We start from the raw sequence: 21,624 nt of genomic DNA on the forward strand, positions 1-21,624 counted from the left end.
GTATATCTATTTTCATCTAAGCATCTAATTAGGTCAAGGACGCATAATGCTTTAAAGAATATAAAATAAACTAATCCATATCATGACGAAGAATGAAAGTTAGTCACAGCCGTCATGAGCATGTTTCAAGAGAAACGGCTAGAAAAACTGAAAAAGGGACCGTGGCTCAGTTGGTTAGCGCGATAGCGCAGAGTACTGACCCAGGAGTCTCTCACCAATACGGTCGCTGTGAGTTCAAGTCCAGCTCGTGCTGGCTTGCTTTCCGGTCGTACGTGGGAAGGTCTGACTGAAACCTGCGGATGGTCGTGGGTTTCCCTCAGGCACTGCCCGGTTTCCTCGCACCATAATTCTGGTCGCCGTCGTATAAGTGAAATATTCTTGAGTACGGCGTAAAACACCAATGAAATAAATAAATAAATAAATAAATAAATAGGCTTCCGGTTTTGTATTACTTTGTAGTCAAATAAAATTCCGATCAACCAAGTTGCTGACAATGGTGGTTCTATCCACAACAATTTCACTTCGAAAGCAGAACGCCAAAACAGACCTACTGTCTCTGAAGAAATGAATAATTTATATCGAAAAAGAACACGAGAATGTTAGCCCAGTTACACTTGGAAAAGTGTATGTCGGAACCTGAGTTAAACAAGTCAAGGTATGACCGAACGCAGGCGGTCATCTATCAGCTTTGGCACACCACCGAAAAGCAAGTAGCATACTTATTGGTCAGTTATCTTTGATCTCGAAAGGGAACACTAAGTCAGGAAACGTTTACTCCCCGATTACTTCTGTACGCTTAAATTTCGTTGTAATTTATTTAGGTATTACTTTTCTTTACCCTAACCCGGCCCCGATGGCACGGTTGGTAGAACGTCCGCTTCGGCAACAGTAGATCCAGGGTCAATCCTGGGTCGAGTCATACCTAAGACTTTAAAAGAGGCAGTTGTAGCTTCCTGGCTTGGCGTTCAGCATTGAGGGGATAGCGCAGCGACTGCTTGACCAGTATCAGTATAATGGCTCGGGCAGGGCCGCTTACGTGCCTTCGGTAAGTCATCTCAGTGAAGCAACACTAGATAACGGAGCGGTCCAAATCCGCCCTGCAACAAGGCGGCACACTACATGCACCTAACGACTTCTTCGTCGTCATATGACAAAAAAATTGTTTAGTACGATGTTAAACCAAAGCACTCACTCACTCTTTACCCCAATTCCTCAATCTTCTAGGTCACCTCTACAACCATAATATGAAACATTCTGAGAAAACTATAGGGTTAATAGAAATAATGTATATAGTTTTATGACTCTTTCATCTTGGGTAGTTCAAACAAATCATTTTAGTGTTTCATAATAGTTGTATTCATCAATTCCACCAAAAAGAGCTTTAGACGTCGAAAAAAAAAAAGAAAAAAAGAAAAACAATCAAGTGTTTTTCAGATTTCTAAACTTCCGTATGTGTGTTCAATTTCGACATGTGTTGCAAGTTTTTTTCTCCAGCTTTACACTTTTAATCAATGTTTGTAAAACGCTGGCAGCACTATGCCACCATAGAACTAACTTTCTTGTCCTATTTATAAACCGTAGAAAGTGCATCACTAAGAATGAGTATTGTCCTTGATATTGTGCAAAGATGCGTGCAATAAGGGGCCATATACATATCTGGTGTAGTCCAGCCCAGCCCATAAGGCAAAGGCATCATTTTTATGAGACAGCTGTAAACACAGTCTGCCAAAACACCTCACGATGGTGCGACGTACAGGTTTGAAGGGCGGTTTCTCGAAGAACGGTGCTGTTGTGATTATCTTTATATTGGTCAGTATTGACCACAGGCCGAAGGCTGAAGTCCAGGAACGAGGTTCCATTTATTTGAAAAATAACGGATACAGACAAATCCTTATCGCCATTAGTGACAATGTTCCCGAGGACACCTCTCTGCTAGACAGAATCCAAGACGTCTTCACCAAAGCATCGGCATTTCTTTATGAAATAACCAAGTAGGTGATGTTCTTGTTTATTGCACTAATATGCAACGGTTTAAAAATATGAGAAATAGTTATAAATACTTTATGTATGTAAAGAACACATTAACTTGGAGATCTATTTATTTGCTGTTAATTTCAAAGTGTTTTACGTTTGCTCAGGTATGCTTCATTTATAGGACAGTGGTCAGCATTAAGGTGGTAGGAAACCGGGAAGAGCCCGTTTGAAACTCGCAATTATGCACTTTTTATTGTATGACCTTCTCGGTCAGGGGGTTCCTGAGTCACTGTTCTGCTCTAAAGCACGCTGATCACCCAGTCTCAAAGGCTCAGACTTTGGGATTGCGGTTATTGTCAAACTGATCTTTTTAACCAAGCAAGGGTAAATATATTATTTATTTTATTTGCTGATTAACGCAGTAATCAGGATTTTTAAATAATGCGATGGCGCACAGATATCACACCACACTAAATGCTCTTTGGAGGGCATGCGTCTCTCCAGACAGGTTCGCTTTACATCACTACCATTACTAGGCTGGTTTGACCTTGAGGCCCGCGCGTAACACGTGTTTAGCCTTAGCCTCATCACTTGTGTCCTTGCAGAGCTATTTAATTAGCATTCATTAAAAAAATGTTCGAGGTGTTGGTTAGAATCATGTGCACACATCTGATAGAGAGAATCAATGTGAATAAAGTATTATTAGACACAAAGATTAGGACAAAGTTTTTGTGTTTCATGACATCCCTTCATGTCTCAACACCGTAACCCCAATGACCTCGGCGTTGTTCAAGATTTTTGTACAAAATTCCCTAGTAGGGGCGGTGATGTAAAGCGAACGTCGGGAGCGACGCATGCGCTGTAAGAAGTATGACAAAACTAGTGGAGTATACTTGATCTTCAAGGAAGGTTCTGTTGCACAAACAGTCACGCGAGCGCCGTCCACAGATAATTATCACCAACGTCCTACAAGCACTGAGAGTGTGCACGGTCGGTTCGAAACCTGGTGAGGCCTAATAATTGAAAGACGAGTGATTTTAACCACTATACACTCCCACGCAAGCATTAATGCACTATCATTAAATCATATACATTTCAAGGAAAACAGTTGTTAAAGAAAGATTGAGGTTGGTGTTCTTTGAATTCACTGGATCTTGAAAATAATTCTGCTTTACCCCTATTCCGCCTGTTTTATTTTATTACTTTGCTCAACATAACATTTTTAAACCTTCGGTAATCAGGCTTCCCCCAATCACACAACCGAGTGATTGAAAAAAATCTAAGTAAGGCGGTAAACAACAATCAAAGAAAAAGAAATGAACAGTTTTACGCAAAAAATAGACTCCCAGATAGAAACAGGTCCGGGTGAAAGAATGTTCAGGGCTTATCGATGAGAATATATCAAACAATTCTGATATATTTTCTCCATTTGGTCCCTTGTGGAATTTGCTCTTTAAAGACGTTAAGTGCTGTTAAGCGTTTCACTTTAAGTACTACGGCGGAGAGCCAAAATAATCCCTTGAATATCAATGACAATAAGAATGAATTCCTTTAATTTAAGTCACAAAGTCACAACAATCTAGATCCCTTACTGTGACGGCTGAATCGATTTTTTCGTAGGACCAAACAAAGTTCTGCATATCAAAGAATTTTAATGTAATTTCTCAGTTTATCATCGGCAATTTATTTCTTCCAGAAAACGTGCTTTTCTCGAAGAGATTATTGTGTTAATACCCAAGGGGTGGTCAAATAAACCAAATTATGTCCCTGCGACTAATCAAACCATATACGTAAGCGACATCGCTGTACGTCCCCTGAAGCCAGAACAGGGAGACAAGCCGGTCGTATTCCGAGGAACTCCTTGCGGGAAACGTGGACTCTACATGCAGCTTACACCCGAGTACCTGATGAATCGCACCATAGCCGGACAATACGGCACATACGAAAAGGTTCGTTGTCGTCATCATAATCATTATCATTATTTTCAACAGTTTATGTATGTTTGTTTTTAGTTTAACATAATGGTTACAATTATATGAGTCATTGACAGCATGGATGATAAATTCACCAATTTCATCATCATCATACCCTATTTAATCTCTTTTTTTATAAATTATCGTTAAATTGGAGCCATTTAAAAACAATTCGTTATCTACAAACTATTTCTCCAACTTCTTCTTTTATTTTCATCATATATGATATTATTATAGTTTATTGTGCGAATATTGAAAATGAAAAATAGATAGAGCTCTGTGATTGTAATCGAAATCAAACGATTGCCGCTTTAAAAGGAAAGAACACATTTATGTAACCTATACCTTAAATGAAAGGGGTGTACTTAAGGTTAAAGAAAATATCTCAGTTTGTGCAGTGCTTGTTATTTCGGTAGTTGATACTTAAACATCAAAAGCTTAGATGTCTCTTTTAGGTCGCCATTTTAACATTAAATACGTCATCGTGCTTAGCTTTGCCGGGTAGCTCTTCAGGGCATGGCATTCCAAACAAATTTTGACAGCCTACAGCCACGCATGTCGGCATGATGTAACCCTCTAGTACATCCCACACTCTTCTTTTTTAAAGTTGTCTTTCACAGACCTTAAAATTCACGATTATCTCGATATATGTACGTGTTTAGATGAGACTGGAAATGCACGTTAATCATAAGGTAGGAGTAAAACGTTAAGCACACTGACGTCATCATGAATATTCAAGAGAAGGAAAGGAGGCTTTTTATTGGACCAGAGATCAAAACTCAGGTTGCCCGGTGTTGGTATAATGTGACTGGGTCGGATGTCATGTCTGGTGTTTTCGGCATGAAACTTCAGTGGCGGCAGCACTTTTGACTCGCTCTGCCAGATGAAGACACAGTATAATCACACACATCTAATGACTCTTCATCGACATATGACTGAAAAAGTGCTAAGTACGACGTAAAACCCTAAACATATATACACATAGGAGACATGCTGTCTTGCCGACGTTAAAAATCTTTTCGAAATAATTATATTACTATTGGTGACAACCAGAGTTAAATATATTGTAGTTATAGCATGGTAAGATAACACTGATTTATTTCATACAGACAAGTATGCCACGACTCTATCTAGTGCTTCGCATGTCTGTACCTCTTACAGTCTATCTGGCCACTTTAGGGAGAGATGTGTATAAAATTGGATAACTAAGGAATTAAAGGAAAAATTTTCATGTTGTTGTTGAATCCGAACCTCAACTCACTGGGCAAGACCGATTGCTCCATCAACTTTAGCACGGTACAGGCTTTCATGCAGCATTCAGACATTTTCCTTTAAAATTTCCTACCAGAAGGCGATCGTCATGTATTATCTTCTCTTAGCGAAGTCAGATGTATTACGGAAATGTCTTCCCAACATAGGCTAGAAAAATTTTTTTTTAAATGAGAAGGTCTTGCTATGTAGGGCGCATTCCCTGATGCCTACAGCCAGCTAATGTTGCCGCCTGTGCACACAGAGACGACGACGATCAGGAATGTTGAAAGACGACACTGGTGCCCACAGCGAGCGTTCTCCCTGATCATGAAGGCAAAAGATAAGGAGGCATTATCGGCCTGGTTACGGTTTACTAACCCGTCGACGGCATGTTGACCTCTTGAGTTATGAAAAGGCATCATGCTGTCTTGCCCAGCTTCGATGTACACTGTGCGCTGACGAGGAACGGCTAGAGTCGCCGAGAAAGGGAGCTAGGCTCGTCCAAAGAAGAAATAAAGTGCCCAATAAGTATATCGTAATAAGTAGGGAACAAAGAATGGCTCTAAGTTACCTGTTTGATTGACAGCTTGATCATATCAACCTATAGACTGCTTTAGTGAATTTTCAGAGAAATTCAGTGTTAAAATATCCTAAAAATAACCATTTAAATAACACTAGAATAACTGAGTAATTTTATATTTTCCGATCAACTTTCAGAAAAAAAGATTGCACCAACAAGGAGTAAAATGAAAAGTGCATACATTCCGCTAGAATTGAGAAGTATCGAGTTCACACTCTTATCGCTGAATGTAAAAATACGTTCTACTGTACCACGCTACCTATCAGAAATGCCAGCCGATAGTGGTGATCGCATTTGCTATAACATGGGTGCCTGAAAAAGGCTTCCGAAAAAGTTATTTAGAATAAAGGAACAATGGAGAAACTTGAAGAACTGAACTTGACCTTAATGAGTTCCTGGGGCACGGCAGTGTCAATGCTCTATTCACAAAACGGCGAGGCGGGAGATGGGTAAATTAATACCAACAAACGTTGCCTAACATTTTTGACAAATCACATAATATAGAATGACTATTTTTACCTTTAGCGACAAAAGAGTTTGAACCGAAACTCCCCTATTGGAAGCCGAAAAATTGAATTCCGAGCTACTGGCAGTAATTTACGTGCAACTTCTCCAATATTTACCTCTCAGCCCTGATAAACTGATAAACTCAGAGAACATTTGTTAGTAAACAGAGCTGTGATAAAACTCGTGAGCTGGGTATCTGGGGTGTTTGCTTTGATTTTTCTCATTTTCAAGTCCAATCACGTACACTGGAACACGATGTTGTTTCGTACCCAAGGTATAGGAGAGCTCCTAGTTTTTGTGATGTCATACCAGGCAGCTAACATGGCTCAATGGCGTCACCGAACGAGTGACTACTATTTGCTATGTATTCTGCTGATAAGCCTTGTACAGTTTTTACATCACCTCTGCAAAACTACTTTTGGGAATTAATTCAGATTTAGTGGCTGACTTTATGTTCACATCAACAGTTTCTTCACTTTTGCCAAGGACATTGATATATATTTCTTTCAGCTTGTAATAATGCTTATAAGAGTACTCCTTTTTTATTTGAACTCATCACGCGCTTTTGTACAGGTTTGCTCTGGACGTTTGCGTTTTAGAATTGCCTTCTAGTTTCAGATGTTTCACTAAAGTTCACTTTGTGTTCTAGAATAGGAATTTTCTTGTGTAACAGATAAACACACTTGTCCACTCTATCTGATGTGTTTATAAATGCAATATTTTTATGAAATGTTCAAACATTTTATATCGATTTTACTGGTCAGCGTACCATAGAGATGCTATGAAGAACGTAGCATCCTCCGTTTTCCGGTTACTTTCATATATTTTGAGGTATTGTTTTATGTTATACTGAGTGCCTTATTATTAACTTATGGCAGGTTATTGTCCACGAGTGGGCTCATTTACGGTACGGTGTGTTTGACGAGTACCCGGGTGAGTTTCCGAAATTTTATGCTGCTGAGAACGGCGAAATAGAGGGGACAAGATGTTCCAAGGCTCTGACAGGTAATACCTAATTGTGAGTTGGGCATGGATGATCAAAACTGCCTGATTTTGGACAGTTGCATTGGCTGTTTGAATTTGGCTAAAACCTGAAATATAAATTATTACTTGGTGTAAGTATTAGCTTATACACTTTCAAACAAGCGGATTCAGACGTCCACGTCTACTGAAGTATACTGGAGTTTTGTACACTTGTCAACCAAAACGACTAGGAATACTTGTACAACGTCCCAACATGTTTCTCTAGTGCAGGTATTTAAAATGTTATAAATACATACTATTTGGATTTTTGTGACAAGAAACCTTATTTGTTCCACTGTTTTGAATTTAGAGCGACGTAGTTTCCAAGAAATACTTATAAGTTTGGTTGGAAGATGACTTCACACGTTTTAAAACTCACCCAATCTCTCAACCGACAAACCATTTAATAAGCAGATTGACACTTAGCATGTGCTTATTTAACAGGAAAGCGTTTTAATTCTGCAAAGAAAATGAGGAGTGTGACTTCCAGAGTGGTTTGCCAACGGATTCCTGTCAGTTCCAAGACGACCAAAAGGTCTCTGGCAAGTACGGCTCACTGATGTACAGCCATAAGCTAGATCACGTGATCTGGTTTTGTGACAACGACACAAACTCTCCCAACACTTTACACAATCGCCAGGCTCCCAATGCACAAAACCAGAATTGTGACGGAAAGAGCGTTTGGGAGGTATGAGCTATTGGACTAATTATTTTCTCGGGTTAGAATTACTTTACCTCATTTTTATTTCTGTATTTTGTAATGTTGTTTATAATAAGATAAAATCTAAAATAATGTGTTAAAATGAACCGTACTTAAAATTTATCTACAAAATTCATAGCAAAATTTCTAATCGTCACGTAGTAAGTTTATCAGTGTTTTACACATTTGTTCCTAAATTTAGTTTACACAGTGGAACCATTTTCTTCTATTTGTTTTTGTTTCCTGGTGCTTTCATGGAAGGGATTTTTTCTGACGTTACAGGTTCTAAGGGGCCATGAAGATTTTGCCGAGGGCGCAAATCCACCACGTGAAGTTCAAAGCACGGTGCCGAAGTTTCGATTCGTCAAGCACAGGAGCAAACGGACAGTGATTGTTCTGGATACCTCTGGTAGTATGGTAGGAAACAAGCTGCTGAAACTGGGACAGGTGTGTGGATTCCTCGTTTCCTTCTATGGGAATTTCACTTTCCAGGCAGCTGAGCCCCCGCTGAATAGGATGATAACAGCGCTGGCAAGCCGTGACTGTCAGACTCTTGACCACGAGCTCGCCACAATGAGGCTGAAATATTGTCGATGTGGTGTTAAGCCATAATCATTCATTGTTGACCTCCAGCATCGCCTAGTCGAATCTAGTTCTCGCTAGCTTGGACTCAGTCTCATGTCTGGAGATTTTTAGGAATGGTTTATATCAATTGTTCCACTCTAATTCCAGAATGAAATGTTTATATCTCGGTTTAACGGCGACCCAAATTGTCACATCATTTTTCAGACATATACGGCTTCTCATTTTAACCCATTAACGGCACCACCAGTAGCGTTTTTCCTCCATAATGAATACGCAGCCCATACCATCACTGAACAACCACCACCTCGAGCCCTTTCCGGAATACGATTATCTCGGGGGCGGGGGTGGGGGTGGGGGTGGGGGGTTGTAGTTCTTACCACGTAATCGTTGAACCCTTCTTCTATCTACATGTACACGGTTAACGATGCAGCGGCTCTCGTCCGTAAAGACAACATGTCGTTAGTGCCCGGGCAGTAGTGTTCTAGCTCTGGCCCAGCGTAGCTAGGGAGCCCAGAGCTGTGTTGATTGGTAAGGCGTGTTCGATTCATAGTTTGGCGGGAAACGTTGATTCCATTATGTCTTCTCCACAAAGGACGAAGACGTCTTCTTGACGTTTCCGGTTTCTGTCACACATCTGAGATCATCTGATTACTCGGGAAGCTGGTAGTTAATCCTGGTATCAAATGGCCCGTCGATGACGTCGGAGGATTTTACAGATCGCACTCAGTGACGTCGGTTTGTTTGGATGCTTTCCTTGAGAGTACGAGCATTCTTCGGCGTATTGATTGGTAGGAAGGTAACAGCCAGCTGTGAAAAACATGAGCTCCTTGCATACAAGATTGGAGCAGGGGTAATGAAAGCATCAAACGTCTGGGAACGTATAGTTCCCAACCGAGGGTCTTGTTACATAATTTAAAATTTGCATGAATTTGTTTCACTTAGGCTGTGGGGACTGTGGGGATTATGTAATCATTAACCTGCTCTAATATGATTACTGAGGCGCTCAAGGAGAAATAAATTTGAAAATAGAGCCTGAACAATTTTTATTTCAACTTTATGGGTAACAGTGTATTTAACCATGTCAAGCCTGAATTTTCCCCTCTGTTTTACTGTATTACTTTCTACAGGCTGTTACGATTTATATCCAGAACGTGGCTGCAGATGGAGATATTATTGGAATGGTATGGTTTAACAGCACTGCTATCATCAAGTCGTATCTAACAGAGGTGAAAATCTCTACACGTAAAGGGTTCCTGAATTTCATCCCAAGGAGAGCAAATGGGGGCACAAGTATAGGAGATGGTAAGGATTAGGTGTGTTTTTATTTATTTATTGTTTTTAATTCATTTATTTGGCTATTTATTTGGCTGATGTTTTTCGCCGTACTCAAAAATATATCATGTACACGAAAACGGCCAGTATTATGGTGAGGTGAAACTTGACGCAGCCCAGGGAAAACAACGACTATCGGCAGGTTGTTGCTAGACCTTCCCTCGTACGACAGGAGAGGAATCCAGGAAGAGTTAGGTTTGAGCTCACCTGACAACACTGGTGACAGACTCTAATAGCTCCAGAAAATTATTCCCTGGATCACCTCAAAACGGGGGTAAAACACAGCATTTATATTTTATCCATAAATCATGAAGAGTGGTGTCAGTAATGAATTGTTTCGGATGCCATCTAAATCCGTGCAGAACTGCTTCAATAAGTTGCTTATTCATAGACAGGCAACGTCACAGTAAAATCAGTTATATATGTTTGGGGGCGGGGGGGGGGGGGGGGGGAATTAAAAACTACCACTCTCTGGTATCATATAGAACACTTTAGCATGTAGATCAGTTGCTTGTGAGTCTGTCTGTCTGTCTGACGATTTAAGGCGCTTCAAACACAGATAGAGAATCACGCTTGCGTTAATGTTGTGAATTTTATTATCACAACACGACTGTTGTTTCAGGTGGGAGCCTCCGTGGCTCAGTTGGTTAGCGCGCTAGCACAGCGTAATGACCCAGGAGCCTTTCACCAAAGTGGTCGCTGTGAGTTCAAGTATCAGGCTGGCTTCCTCTCCGGCCACACGTGGGAAGGTCTTCCAGCAACCTGCGGATGGTCGTGGGTTTCCCCCGGGCTCTACCCGGTTTTCTCCCGCCATAATGCTGGTCGCCGTGGTATAAGTGAAATATTCTTAAGCACGGCGTAAACACCGATCAGATGAATAAATAAATGTTGTTTCAGGTTTGAAGAAGGCCATAGAGGTGTTGTCAAGCGGAGAAGAGAATCCGGCAGGGGGCGTCATATTGTTAGTGACGGACGGCCAGGACGGCTCTCCGTATGTGACTCAGGTCAAAAATCAGGTGGGTTTCTTTCTTATATTTCTGCTCAAAGAGATCTCTTATGGATCAAACGTTGACATTTATACTAACAATAAACAACTTTTTAATTGATTTTTTAAAAATTTATTTACTTATTTATTTATTTAAATGATTTATGTTTTTCTCCGTGCTCAAATTATATTTCACTAACAATATTTTTATTAATAAGAAATTCAAGTAGAATCAAATATATGAATATATTACACGATTTACGCCACACCAGACAGTTATCATCTTTTTAATTGATTACAGGCTATCTCCAAACACATTATTATTGACGCGATCGCCGTTACGGAAAAGGCGGATAAAAGGATTGAAGAGCTGGTGGAAGACACGTCAGGTTCTATTTATTACTTTTCCAACAGAGTAGGTTTCAACGCCTTAAATGAAGCCTTAATTACCATAGGACAACGGGGAACAGGTTAGTAACATATACAGCTTTCAGCACCGACATCAGCTTTGACACATTCTAATAATAACGCTATACATGTGCCTAGGTGATCACTGGCCTAGTTGTTAATATGCCATCGCTGCACAATGACCCATGCCGGAGCCTTTTACCAAAGTCGTCACTGTGAGTTCAAGTCCAGCTCATGCTGGTTTCTTCTTTTCAGTCGTACGTGAGAAGGTGTTGCAGCAACCTGCATATAGTGACTGGTTTTCCCCGGGGCCCTGTCCGGTTTCCTATCACCATAATACTGGTCATCGTCCTATAAGTGAAATATTCTTGTTAAACATCAATAAAATAAATTAACATATTCGTCATACTTGAGACAAATGGATATATTTTTACGTCCAGTTATTTTCCATGTAGGTAAAGGTAATTTCGAGAGGAATATATTTCTGAACATCCAAGGTGCCGAATGATTTGGTATTTCACACTAATCTTGCAGTAAGCACCAAACAATGGCAACATAGATTCGAGTCGATCAGGCATTAGTGCTACTATTCTATATATCTATCCTTGGAATTAGGGTTGTTAACAATTTTTATGCAGCACTGTATGTCCACGCTGTGTCCCTTTTTCATTCTATAAGAATATAAACATGTTTTTATCACGAACACCGCCAGTGGATGCAAACATCACTATCAGAAACGAATAATATATTTTAGACGACTAAATCCATTATCCCACGAACCTTTTGCAAATGTTTGTCAAGAAAAGAAAATGTGCCGAAAAATTCGCGTGGTAACCCATGGAAGTAATGTTGGATACTATTCTTCGCATTTGACTCCATCAGAGGCTCGCAACAGGCCAATACTCTTGTTGAGTAATTCGGTCACAATCATGGGAAACCACTCTTACGAGGACACTGTCATCATCGATTCATCCATCGGAAGGAAGACAGAGTTTCTGATTGGTCACTCTTCGCACGATATCACCATCGAGGTGACGACACCATCTGGCCGTAAAATATCCCGCAATGATTCCGAATATATCACAGATACTGTATTCAGCTTGACCCAGATACAAATTCCCGGAATGGCAGAAGTATGTTTTATAATTTTACAATTAGCAAGCTATAAAGCCATATTGATTGTAAATTCATAATTACTTGGTTTTTGTGTTGTTGTTTTTTTTTTAAGAATGACTATAATTGTGAAAAGACGTGGTTACGCCTCAATGGAGAATTATTTTAATAGTCATTATCGGTTTCACCATGCTCTGCTCGGTTTCGACCCACCACAATCCTTGCCACCGTCGTATAAATAGAATATTTTTAGTACAGCGTAAAACACCAAGCCAATTAGAAAAACAAATAAATAGGATGCAACTAGAGCAAAAGATGAGCCAGACTCTGAATTGTTTTCTTTCATGTGATCATAATTCCACTCTTACAGAAAGGCGATTGGAAATTGAGCGTCGGAAACCCGAATTCAATGGAACAGTCTGTTACAATAACTGTGATATCAGGCACCGCAGATCGGAGTGACCCAATTCTAACCTCGGCAGCATGGACTAAGAGAACTGTCCAATTTCCATATGAGCATCAGATACTATACGTCAGTGTGTCCAAAGGTAAGATACTAGTCTGTAAAACGGGGTGGTTACAAAAGGCAATTAAAAGTTACCCTATATATCGAGATAGATATATAACAATGTAGAATCAAAGAACGCACAGCATATGCCCACTTTGCTAAAGGCGAGAAAATCATTATTCATTTTCACGTTCATAGCGTTTAGGAATAGTTTGGATCGGTTTATCGTTCTTGTTCTTTGGGAAAGGCTTTATCGACTTCATTGTTAACATTGCTGAAAAAGTTTGTAATAGGTCTGCTCTGACATCCCTCTTTCGTAACACGACAGCGAGTATGAGATCAGTTTTCAGGTGTGTATCAACAAGGGGTGGGACCTCACTTGTTGTAAAAAAAAAAAGAGAGCGTATCACCCGTTGAGAGTTACAGAAATGTTTAGAGATCTAAAATGAAGTCGATTTTTTCAGCTTAAGAGTTCCCCAAAGCTGTCTATTGTATTTAATTTGGACCAGTACGGCATAAAACACCAATCAACTAAATAAACATTTGCTAGGGAAAAGTTTGGAACACAACAGCAACATTCACATGGATAACTCTGTCTAGAATTCTGCATTTTGAGTTACGCTAGAGGTTTTCCTTTTTAAATGCTTCCGGTATCAAGCCGCCAGATGTATAACAGGGAAGTTTGAATCGTCACACGGGCAATAACCAGAAGTTAACTTACCATAGCTACGTAGCGATTTATTATTTATCTATTTATTTATTTAAATGTTTATGTGATCTTTGTGTACCGCCATGAACAAAAAATTTACCCTTTGCCATCGCAATAAGTTTTATGGGTAGATGAAACCGGTGAGCCCAGGGTAGGTTACTGTCGAAAGTTACAACTTTTGACGTAGGCCTATAGATATACACGTGGTCGACAATGAACGTTAGATTCTGTAAATAGGTATTTGCATGAGCATCGTCGACCTCTTATTGTCACTAAAGGAGAGAGAGGAATCCATAAAATCCGTGCCCAAAGCTAGCTTTGTACCTTAAAGGCCTACATCTATATACTTTGACATGCTCTGAACTAATGTTCCTTGACAATCATACCTATTAACTGGTGTTATACATTGTGAATATTTATGGCAACTGTGTTCTGTGGGGAGACCTTCATCCAATACGAAAAATTTAGACTAATTTCAATACGAACTGTAGTAACTTTTTAACGTACACGTGGTTTTTGTGAATCATCAACTCTGCTAACTTGTATTGGATATACCTGGTGGGCTATATTACCTACTTTTTGTCTCTTATGACCTCTGGTCAAGTTTTCTTCCATTTCTCTCTATTTGTTTTTTATTTATTATAATTTATATTATAATGTTTAAAAATGTATTCACCAAATAGCCCAGTAGTAAATACAACGCCTGAGCTTGTCTCTTACATATGAAATTGAATGACATCAGGAAGTTATTTTATAAAGTTCTCAAGTTCCAAGAAAGAACATGTATTTTCTTTGTAACACAGGACTGTCCCCTGTGCTGTACGCTGATGTGGTGGCCACATTGGAAAGACCCAATAATTCAAACGGAACAGCCTCCAATTTAAAGCTGCCCGTCAAAGATAATGGAGCTGGTGAGTTTCCACACTTCCAAACGCGACCTCCAGTTTTCACGTCTGAAACAAAAACGGTTACACTGTAATTCTTAAAACAGTTACAAGACAGACCCATACGCGGTCTAACTTTCAGCGGAATATTTCTTACAGTAAATTCAAATAATGTAACAAATGGAAATTGGCAAAACGTCTGATTTCTCATGGGATTTGTACAGTGCTTAATGCTAGTAAGGTAACTGTAATGAATTCAGTTTCATGTCTCGCTGCACAAGGCTCACTTATAGTGAACATAAATTCAGCCACTAAAGCTGAATTATTAAATAAGGTAGTATTGAAATAAATGTACTAAAAATATGTTTAAAAATTCTACACCGTTTATCAACAAAATAAATAACAAACAATTCCAAGTACCTAGCCATTCATATGCTGATGCGATTTTGCCATGTTAGAGCTATCTATAATGACGTCACAAAACCTAGGCGCTCTCCCTTACCATCAGCATGAAACAATGTTATAATAAGAAAATACAAACAAAAACGCCTAATACTCATCCAGAGAGTATCAGCTCTGTTCCGTGTTCAAAGGGTCGGTGTTTGTTTTAGTTTGGCGCTCGGTCAGTGCAATGCTGGTGAACTCTAGCGTCGTGTTCTAGCGGTTCTGCTCGTCCTCGTCCTGCATGATTGTAAGCATTTGGCCTAGCTGGCTATACCGACTTCAGTGAATTTACCAAACATAGCACTACCTTCTGATAGATAACAGATTCTTTCATTCAGATTTTGAGAAGATATTTTCGTAGTAAGTCTGACTTTGCTAAGGAAAAATTATTCAAAGTCACAATATCTTTCTTCAAGTAGTGATCGGCTCTCCCGAGGTGTTTTTCTTGCCAGCACACCCTGACAAATTACTGCAGTATCCTGCCCAACATGTATGCAGTGTGACATGGGCAGCCCTTCTCAGTCCCTTGCACATGTGTGGTCCAAAATGTATCAGTTTAACACTTAAACTAACCGCAAAATCTAATTTGCATCGGTATCTGTCCATCCGCTATAAGACACCACACTGACAATCGAGAGCTAATAGATTTTGTCAGGTGACAGCCAACTATCACGTGACACGTTTAGCCCTATTGATTGGCCAAGTTCATAAGGGCTTTTACAACATGGCTACTTGGAGTGAATTGTCCGTCAGTACATATCCCCAATGTTGAGCTTCATCTTCTCGGCTTTCAAAACTTTGCAGAATATTTTACACATTTCTCTGTGATAACCGCGTCCTATATATTTTTTTACATGTACATATAGTGACAGAATTTAGGTTTACTTTAATATTGCAACCTCTAAGATTGTAATGGTTAGAGTGATATTGTTTAAACTTTGTATAAAAGTGGGGTGGGAGAAATATAACTGCACCAACTCAACCAAATGCCATCCAACAGATAGCATATATATATATACGGCTTCCTGTCTTAAAGGAGGAGAAAACATAAAAAATTACATAAAGTTGAGATAAAGGAGTGCAAAAAGTTCGTTGTAAATGTGGTCTTCAATATTGTTTTTCGATTTTCTTCAAAGAGAAAAAGAAGCTAGAAATTATTTTTGTATGATGGGTATTTGGGACCACCTTTTGTATTGTCTTTGCGTAATAATATTGTAAATGAGTATGTAACGCATGTTTAACAAATACGGTTACACAAGAAATTTTTTTCATGTACAGTTGTGATTAACCTGGAATTTTAGATTTAAAATATAATCGTAAATATGATCATAATTCAGATTAAATGCATATCTTTGAATATAAACAGCAACTTTACATTCAAATAATTAAAAATAAAAAATTACATTCGCCTGAAAGAAGAAATGCTCAAAATTATTAAAGACCATGTTTGCAGATAAGTTTTAACGCGCTTTTATCATTTCTATATTTTCGTCTCCTTTAACAACCAACGCCACTGTTCTGTTTAACATCTGTTACAAAAAATGTAATGTTCTGATTCAGATTTGTTCTGAAGCAGACGAGAAAAAGCATGGGTAAAGTTAGCTTTGAGATGAGTTTGCCATGCTCCCAGCTTAGCGCCCACATTGCATTTCTGAAAGCTAAAATGAAACAGATCTCAGATCTTGGGTAAAGTCCAATTGGAAGACAAAATACTACATTGTAAATTCTGCTTTATAGACCATACCATATTCAGATCTGGGCCTGCTTGCACAAAAAGATTGTAGCTACGCCATCTTAGTTTATAAGTAGCGCTAGTTGCACAAAGAAATTGTAAGGCGATTGTCAATTTTTGATGTTGTAATCGCGATCAGAGGCCAAATTTAGCTTGTACATAACGGTATCATGTATTAATGGACAACGCACTAGTAAATAAATTTTCTTGCCTTCATTTTCAAAAGAATTCTGTTCATCATAATGGTTCATCAGCTAACAACAACAACCGTGAATAAATACTCGTAATATCTTTTTGAGACTATTACATTGCATATCTTTACAAATCGAGTCGAAAAGTACTAATGAACCGTCTATCTAAAGCAGGTGTTTGTATATAGCGTTTTTTGGAGATATTATAAGTTTTTATAAAAGTATCGACCCGATTGTAATTTCTGATTGTAAGTTAGGCCTAAAGCTATCGTAGCTTCGTGCAAGAGGGTGTCGATTGTAAGCTAAGGTTACGATAGAGATCTTTGTGATTTACAATAAACTTAGCCTTACGATTATTTTGTGCCAGCAGCCCCTGAGGATAAAGGTGTAGAAAAATGTCAATGACGTCCTGTATCTATGCGAAAGCCTCCCTCTTACACCAGTGTTTATAAAGGAGACAAACCCAGATAATAAACTGATGATTTTTTTTCTGTCCCGCATTGGCACATATCATGCTTGCGCATGGGGTTGCCATTCCTTTAAAACATGTATATAATGACGTTTCTGGCGACATGTATACGTGTACATACATACGATATCAACATGGTCCATAAAGACCACCATACAATCCACATCATTTGACTTCATTTAATGCAGTGAAAAAACTAATGTAAAAAAGTAAAGATAATTTAGAGACAATTTCAATGACTTTTCTGTCGAAACTTAGTTCATGTTTGACGTTTCTTTCCAATTAAACATTGGACATAGACTTGTCAGAAAAAGAAGTCATTTCCAAAATGTGGGGGCGCTATTCACCATTTACCGCATGCATTGTTGCATATTTTAGGTGGCGACGTAGCGAAGGATGATGGCATTTACACTACATATGTGACCTACTTCAGTGAGAATGGGCGATACAATGTAAAAGTCAAAGTAACTGCTTCGCCGGAGACTGTTGTTGTGAAAAACAAGATCGTCGGTACAGGTGGAAGCGGAGCGGCCGGGAGAAAGCGAGATCGAAGAGAGACCGGATACATACAACGGACGGAAGAATTTCAGCGCGTGACGTCAGCAGGGTCCTTTAAGCTACAGAACTTTACAGAAGGTAACACTGAGAAAGAAGAGTTCTAATTGCCACAAGAGAAAGATTAATGGCTGAGGATGGCTCGAGTAGAATGGGAAATGAAAGTAGGAAACTTGCCCAAGATACAATAAAATTAAGAAATAATGATCCTCCTATGGGTGTCTAGCGGCAGTTTTACAGCGAATAAGGTGGGCGAGGTTTTTATTTAAATTAATGTTTTTAACTTCTCCCACCTTGTTGACTGTTAAACCGTCGTCAGACACCCATAGCAGGAACGCTATTGTTATTCTGTAATCTGCCTTGATGCGTTTAATGTGGGCAACAAGTACTTGAACAAGAATATCAATACTTTCACACCCATGCTAAGCAGCATTGGAAGATTCCAACACAGTTATTCTATATAGCACGTGGCCAACGACGTTTCCTTCACCAGGCGAAACCATTGATTATGACCAAGAGGGGTACCAGGCTACATGTATATATGTGACTATTTTCAATTCGAAAACGTATCAAACTGATCACAAATGTGACTGTAGGAAATTCAATTAGGAAATTGCTTTAACATTCGTACTAGGTACCTGTCTGCTTGTAGCCTTTGACAATGACTCATTTTTCACCAAGAATTGAACATTGTTGTCAGGCGTGTACATATCGTCTGCCACATATTTGTCACAAAATTTTAACTTTACGTCACAATGGATGGGATAAAGAGTATGCATCGTTGTCGCGAGAAATTGTGGGACACCCGGCGGGTGACAACTAGGACCATTGATACAATGGTCAACAAAAACGATATTCAATTTGATAAATAAAGATTCATCGTCATCGTTTGAGCTTTTCCCCCACACTATAATGAGTGTATCATGAGAGTTATAGTTTTTGGTTGCATTCTTTATATGTAATAAGAAAACGTTAAGGGGTTATAGAATGCTCCATTGATCAACTTGAAATTTTGCTTATTCAATTTTACCTCAAGAGTGCACAACACTATAATCTTTCAGAAAATCAGATTTAAATACTGAGTAAAGCGTATGGACAAAAGCTACACACAGGCGTAATACGCCAGCCAGGTGTAGCCAGAATACATAACCAAGGATTTAAATCATGTAATAACCGAATTTAGCATATGACTGTAAAACTTTTTTCGTGCTAGGCATTGACGCTTTTCCGCCTGGAAAGGTGACCGACTTACGGGTGACGGTGGATGATGGTGCGGAGGAAATGACGCTCAGCTGGACGGCTACAGGGGCAGATCTAGATCAGGGGACAGGTACGTGACGTCACAGAGACGTTATAAGGTCCAGCTGCGTGTACAGGTATAACTACATGTATAAGATCCTGTAGTTCGTATACGTTGTTATCCTTAGTTTCCTGTACGGGGTGGCAACTACCTTCCACCCCACGGCAACTGCTGTCCAGCACATGAAAATTATCCTACACGAAGTTGCAACGACCTTCCACTGGACAGCAACTACCGTCCACCATATCAGAGGTATCTTGCACCCAATGACAACTAACATCCACTTCACGGCAACACCTGTCCTAACACATGACACCTACCCTGCACGAAGCGGCAACCACCTACTACTGTCCACCACATAAGTTATCCTGCACAGTCGCGACTTTCTTCCACTCCACGAGAACTACCGTGCACAACACGAGAGTTATCCTGCACGTATTGGTAACTGCCTTCCACTCCATGACGACTATTGTCTTTCACCTGACAAATTCGCATGAAAATTATCCTCTATTGCGCGAGAATTATGATTCATCACAATATACTTACCATGTGGCAGATGATACCTGTACAGCCTCAAGTATACCACGCCCACCATATGACAGTTATCATATCTGGACTACCCGTTTTCATTGTTCGTGAGGCCATGTGGACAATAAAGCCCTAGTCCTAGACAGTCCTGGATCACTCCAAAGTTCGGTCCTTGGCGGTCCGTGACAAGCCATGGTCAATTGGTAGACATCCCGACGTGATACCTGAATGAACCATGGTGAACCGAGATGGCCCACAGGTCACCCCGGCGGTTTTGAACAGTTCAAAACATTCGTACAGTCAAAAAATTAATCTGTTAGTATTAACAGAAGGTCTGTTGCCTTGGTGATGCTAGAATGTCTTTTGTTATTGTAACAGATTTTTCTGTACCAAACATATTCTATTGGCATAAAAATTCTGTTAAACTAACGAGATAACATGTTGAATATGACAGTATTATGTTATAATAACAGAATACATTCTAGCATCACTCGGACAACAGACTTTCTGTTAAAATTAACAAATTAGAGTGTAGCCATCCTAGAAATTGCTTGGAAGTATCTTGTACCGTAATGATTTCGTAGTAGCAACGGGGTGACCAAATGTGCAGATTGTACTGGTATCGTTGCAAATTCGTGGCGATCCTGTGTGGACCAGAGACTGGCAACACGGTTTATCCCGTTTATAGTACGGCATTATTAAAGATGGATCCACGTTCGATAAGAATCTTGAACATCCTTCACCATTCATAGTAACATGGTATGCAAAGTTTTGACACAATGCTCTATTCCGCAGCTTCCGGGATATACTGTCGACCTACTATGTGGCCTATCCCGGACCACCGTAGTCTACAGTAGCTATACCGTGTCGGTTCATAGTCTCACCGTAATATTGATCATGCTGACACCGTGTTACTCGTAAATGATAAGACCACTTTTACTTTGCTGAACCCTTAAATCCCTGACGCTTCGGGAAGATCTCTGGCTATCCGTACTTCAACCTTGTTATATGTGCAATGTAACACGACTTAGCGAATTGTCAGAATAGGACGTCTCAGTTACATGATGGAATATATGAAAATTCAGAAGTAATTTAAACCTGTATATGTATTTCTCGCGGTGTCATTCATACGTTATACCAATTCACATCACTGAACGATTATATTTTGCAGTATCTTCTTACGTGTTGTGGAAATCCAAAGATTTTGACACAATCTACTCTAATCATTGGAATGCCACAAAGGTACAAGTTAACATAACACCACAGGCTGCTGGCAAGGAAGAGAACTACACCATACGTGTCGAGGAAACAGGTATGCTAAGCCCCTAATAACATAATATAGTAAATTTTTCAGCTGGTCTCTCCCATGCAGTTTTACAGTATGCTTGTATTGAATCTTACACGGTATGTGGTTAAAAAGCCTTTTGTTATCGCACGGATTATTAATATGTGTTATTTTATTGATTCTCGGTATTCGTATCCGTACTTAAACCGTTATCAAACTGAAATCGTAGACAAAGTCCATGAGGAAATTTTTCTGCAAGCTTCAAGCAATTTTGAACTCTCAAACATGACTTACTCTTTTCTTGCCAATATTTCCATCTACAGAAATTGCTCAAATGTCTTCTTCTCGAGAACAAATGATTTGTTTGAGCTGAGATTTGTGGATACCTAGATAGAACATGTCCAGAAAAATAAAGCTTGCAAAAATAGCTCATATTTAAAACAAAAATGTAGAAATTCGCCTATATTTGCACATTTAGTCACGAGACTTATTTTCGAACTGAAGCATGAACGGAACATGTTCGCTACCTAATGTAATTTGAACTGCTGATTATGAGCCTGTTAACATATTTCCTATGTTTTACAGTTT

At 39.4% G+C, this 21,624-nt stretch overlaps 1 protein-coding gene across 1 annotated transcript; it reads left to right on the top strand.

Annotated features, from left to right (window-relative positions):
• The first annotated feature begins 1,703 nt into the window (after positions 1-1,703).
• On the top strand, positions 1,704-21,102 carry LOC135462615 (calcium-activated chloride channel regulator 1-like). The gene is made up of 14 exons (XM_064739841.1): positions 1,704-1,991; positions 3,671-3,923; positions 7,164-7,290; positions 7,776-7,996; positions 8,291-8,455; positions 9,721-9,895; positions 10,823-10,941; positions 11,212-11,380; positions 12,201-12,451; positions 12,802-12,979; positions 14,452-14,559; positions 17,747-18,004; positions 19,137-19,253; positions 20,923-21,102. Exons 1-14 carry the CDS (start codon positions 1,741-1,743, stop codon positions 21,078-21,080), a joined length of 2,550 nt encoding a protein of 849 aa, XP_064595911.1. The 5' UTR covers positions 1,704-1,740; the 3' UTR covers positions 21,081-21,102.
• Positions 21,103-21,624: the final 522 nt, after the last annotated feature.

Source organism: Liolophura sinensis, chromosome 1 (assembly GCF_032854445.1).
Source record: "Liolophura sinensis isolate JHLJ2023 chromosome 1, CUHK_Ljap_v2, whole genome shotgun sequence".
Lineage (NCBI taxonomy): Eukaryota > Metazoa > Mollusca > Polyplacophora > Chitonida > Chitonidae > Liolophura > Liolophura sinensis.

Bases quoted from the DNA above. Each gene is read 5' to 3' on its own strand.
- LOC135462615 (XM_064739841.1), top strand. From the start codon at position 1,741: ATGGTGCGACGTACAGGTTTGAAGGGCGGTTTCTCGAAGAACGGTGCT. The intron at 1,992-3,670 runs GTAGGTGATGTT...TATTTCTTCCAG, and splicing joins TTTCTTTATGAAATAACCAA to AAAACGTGCTTTTCTCGAAG. The intron at 12,980-14,451 runs GTAAGATACTAG...TTTGTAACACAG, and splicing joins ATACGTCAGTGTGTCCAAAG to GACTGTCCCCTGTGCTGTAC.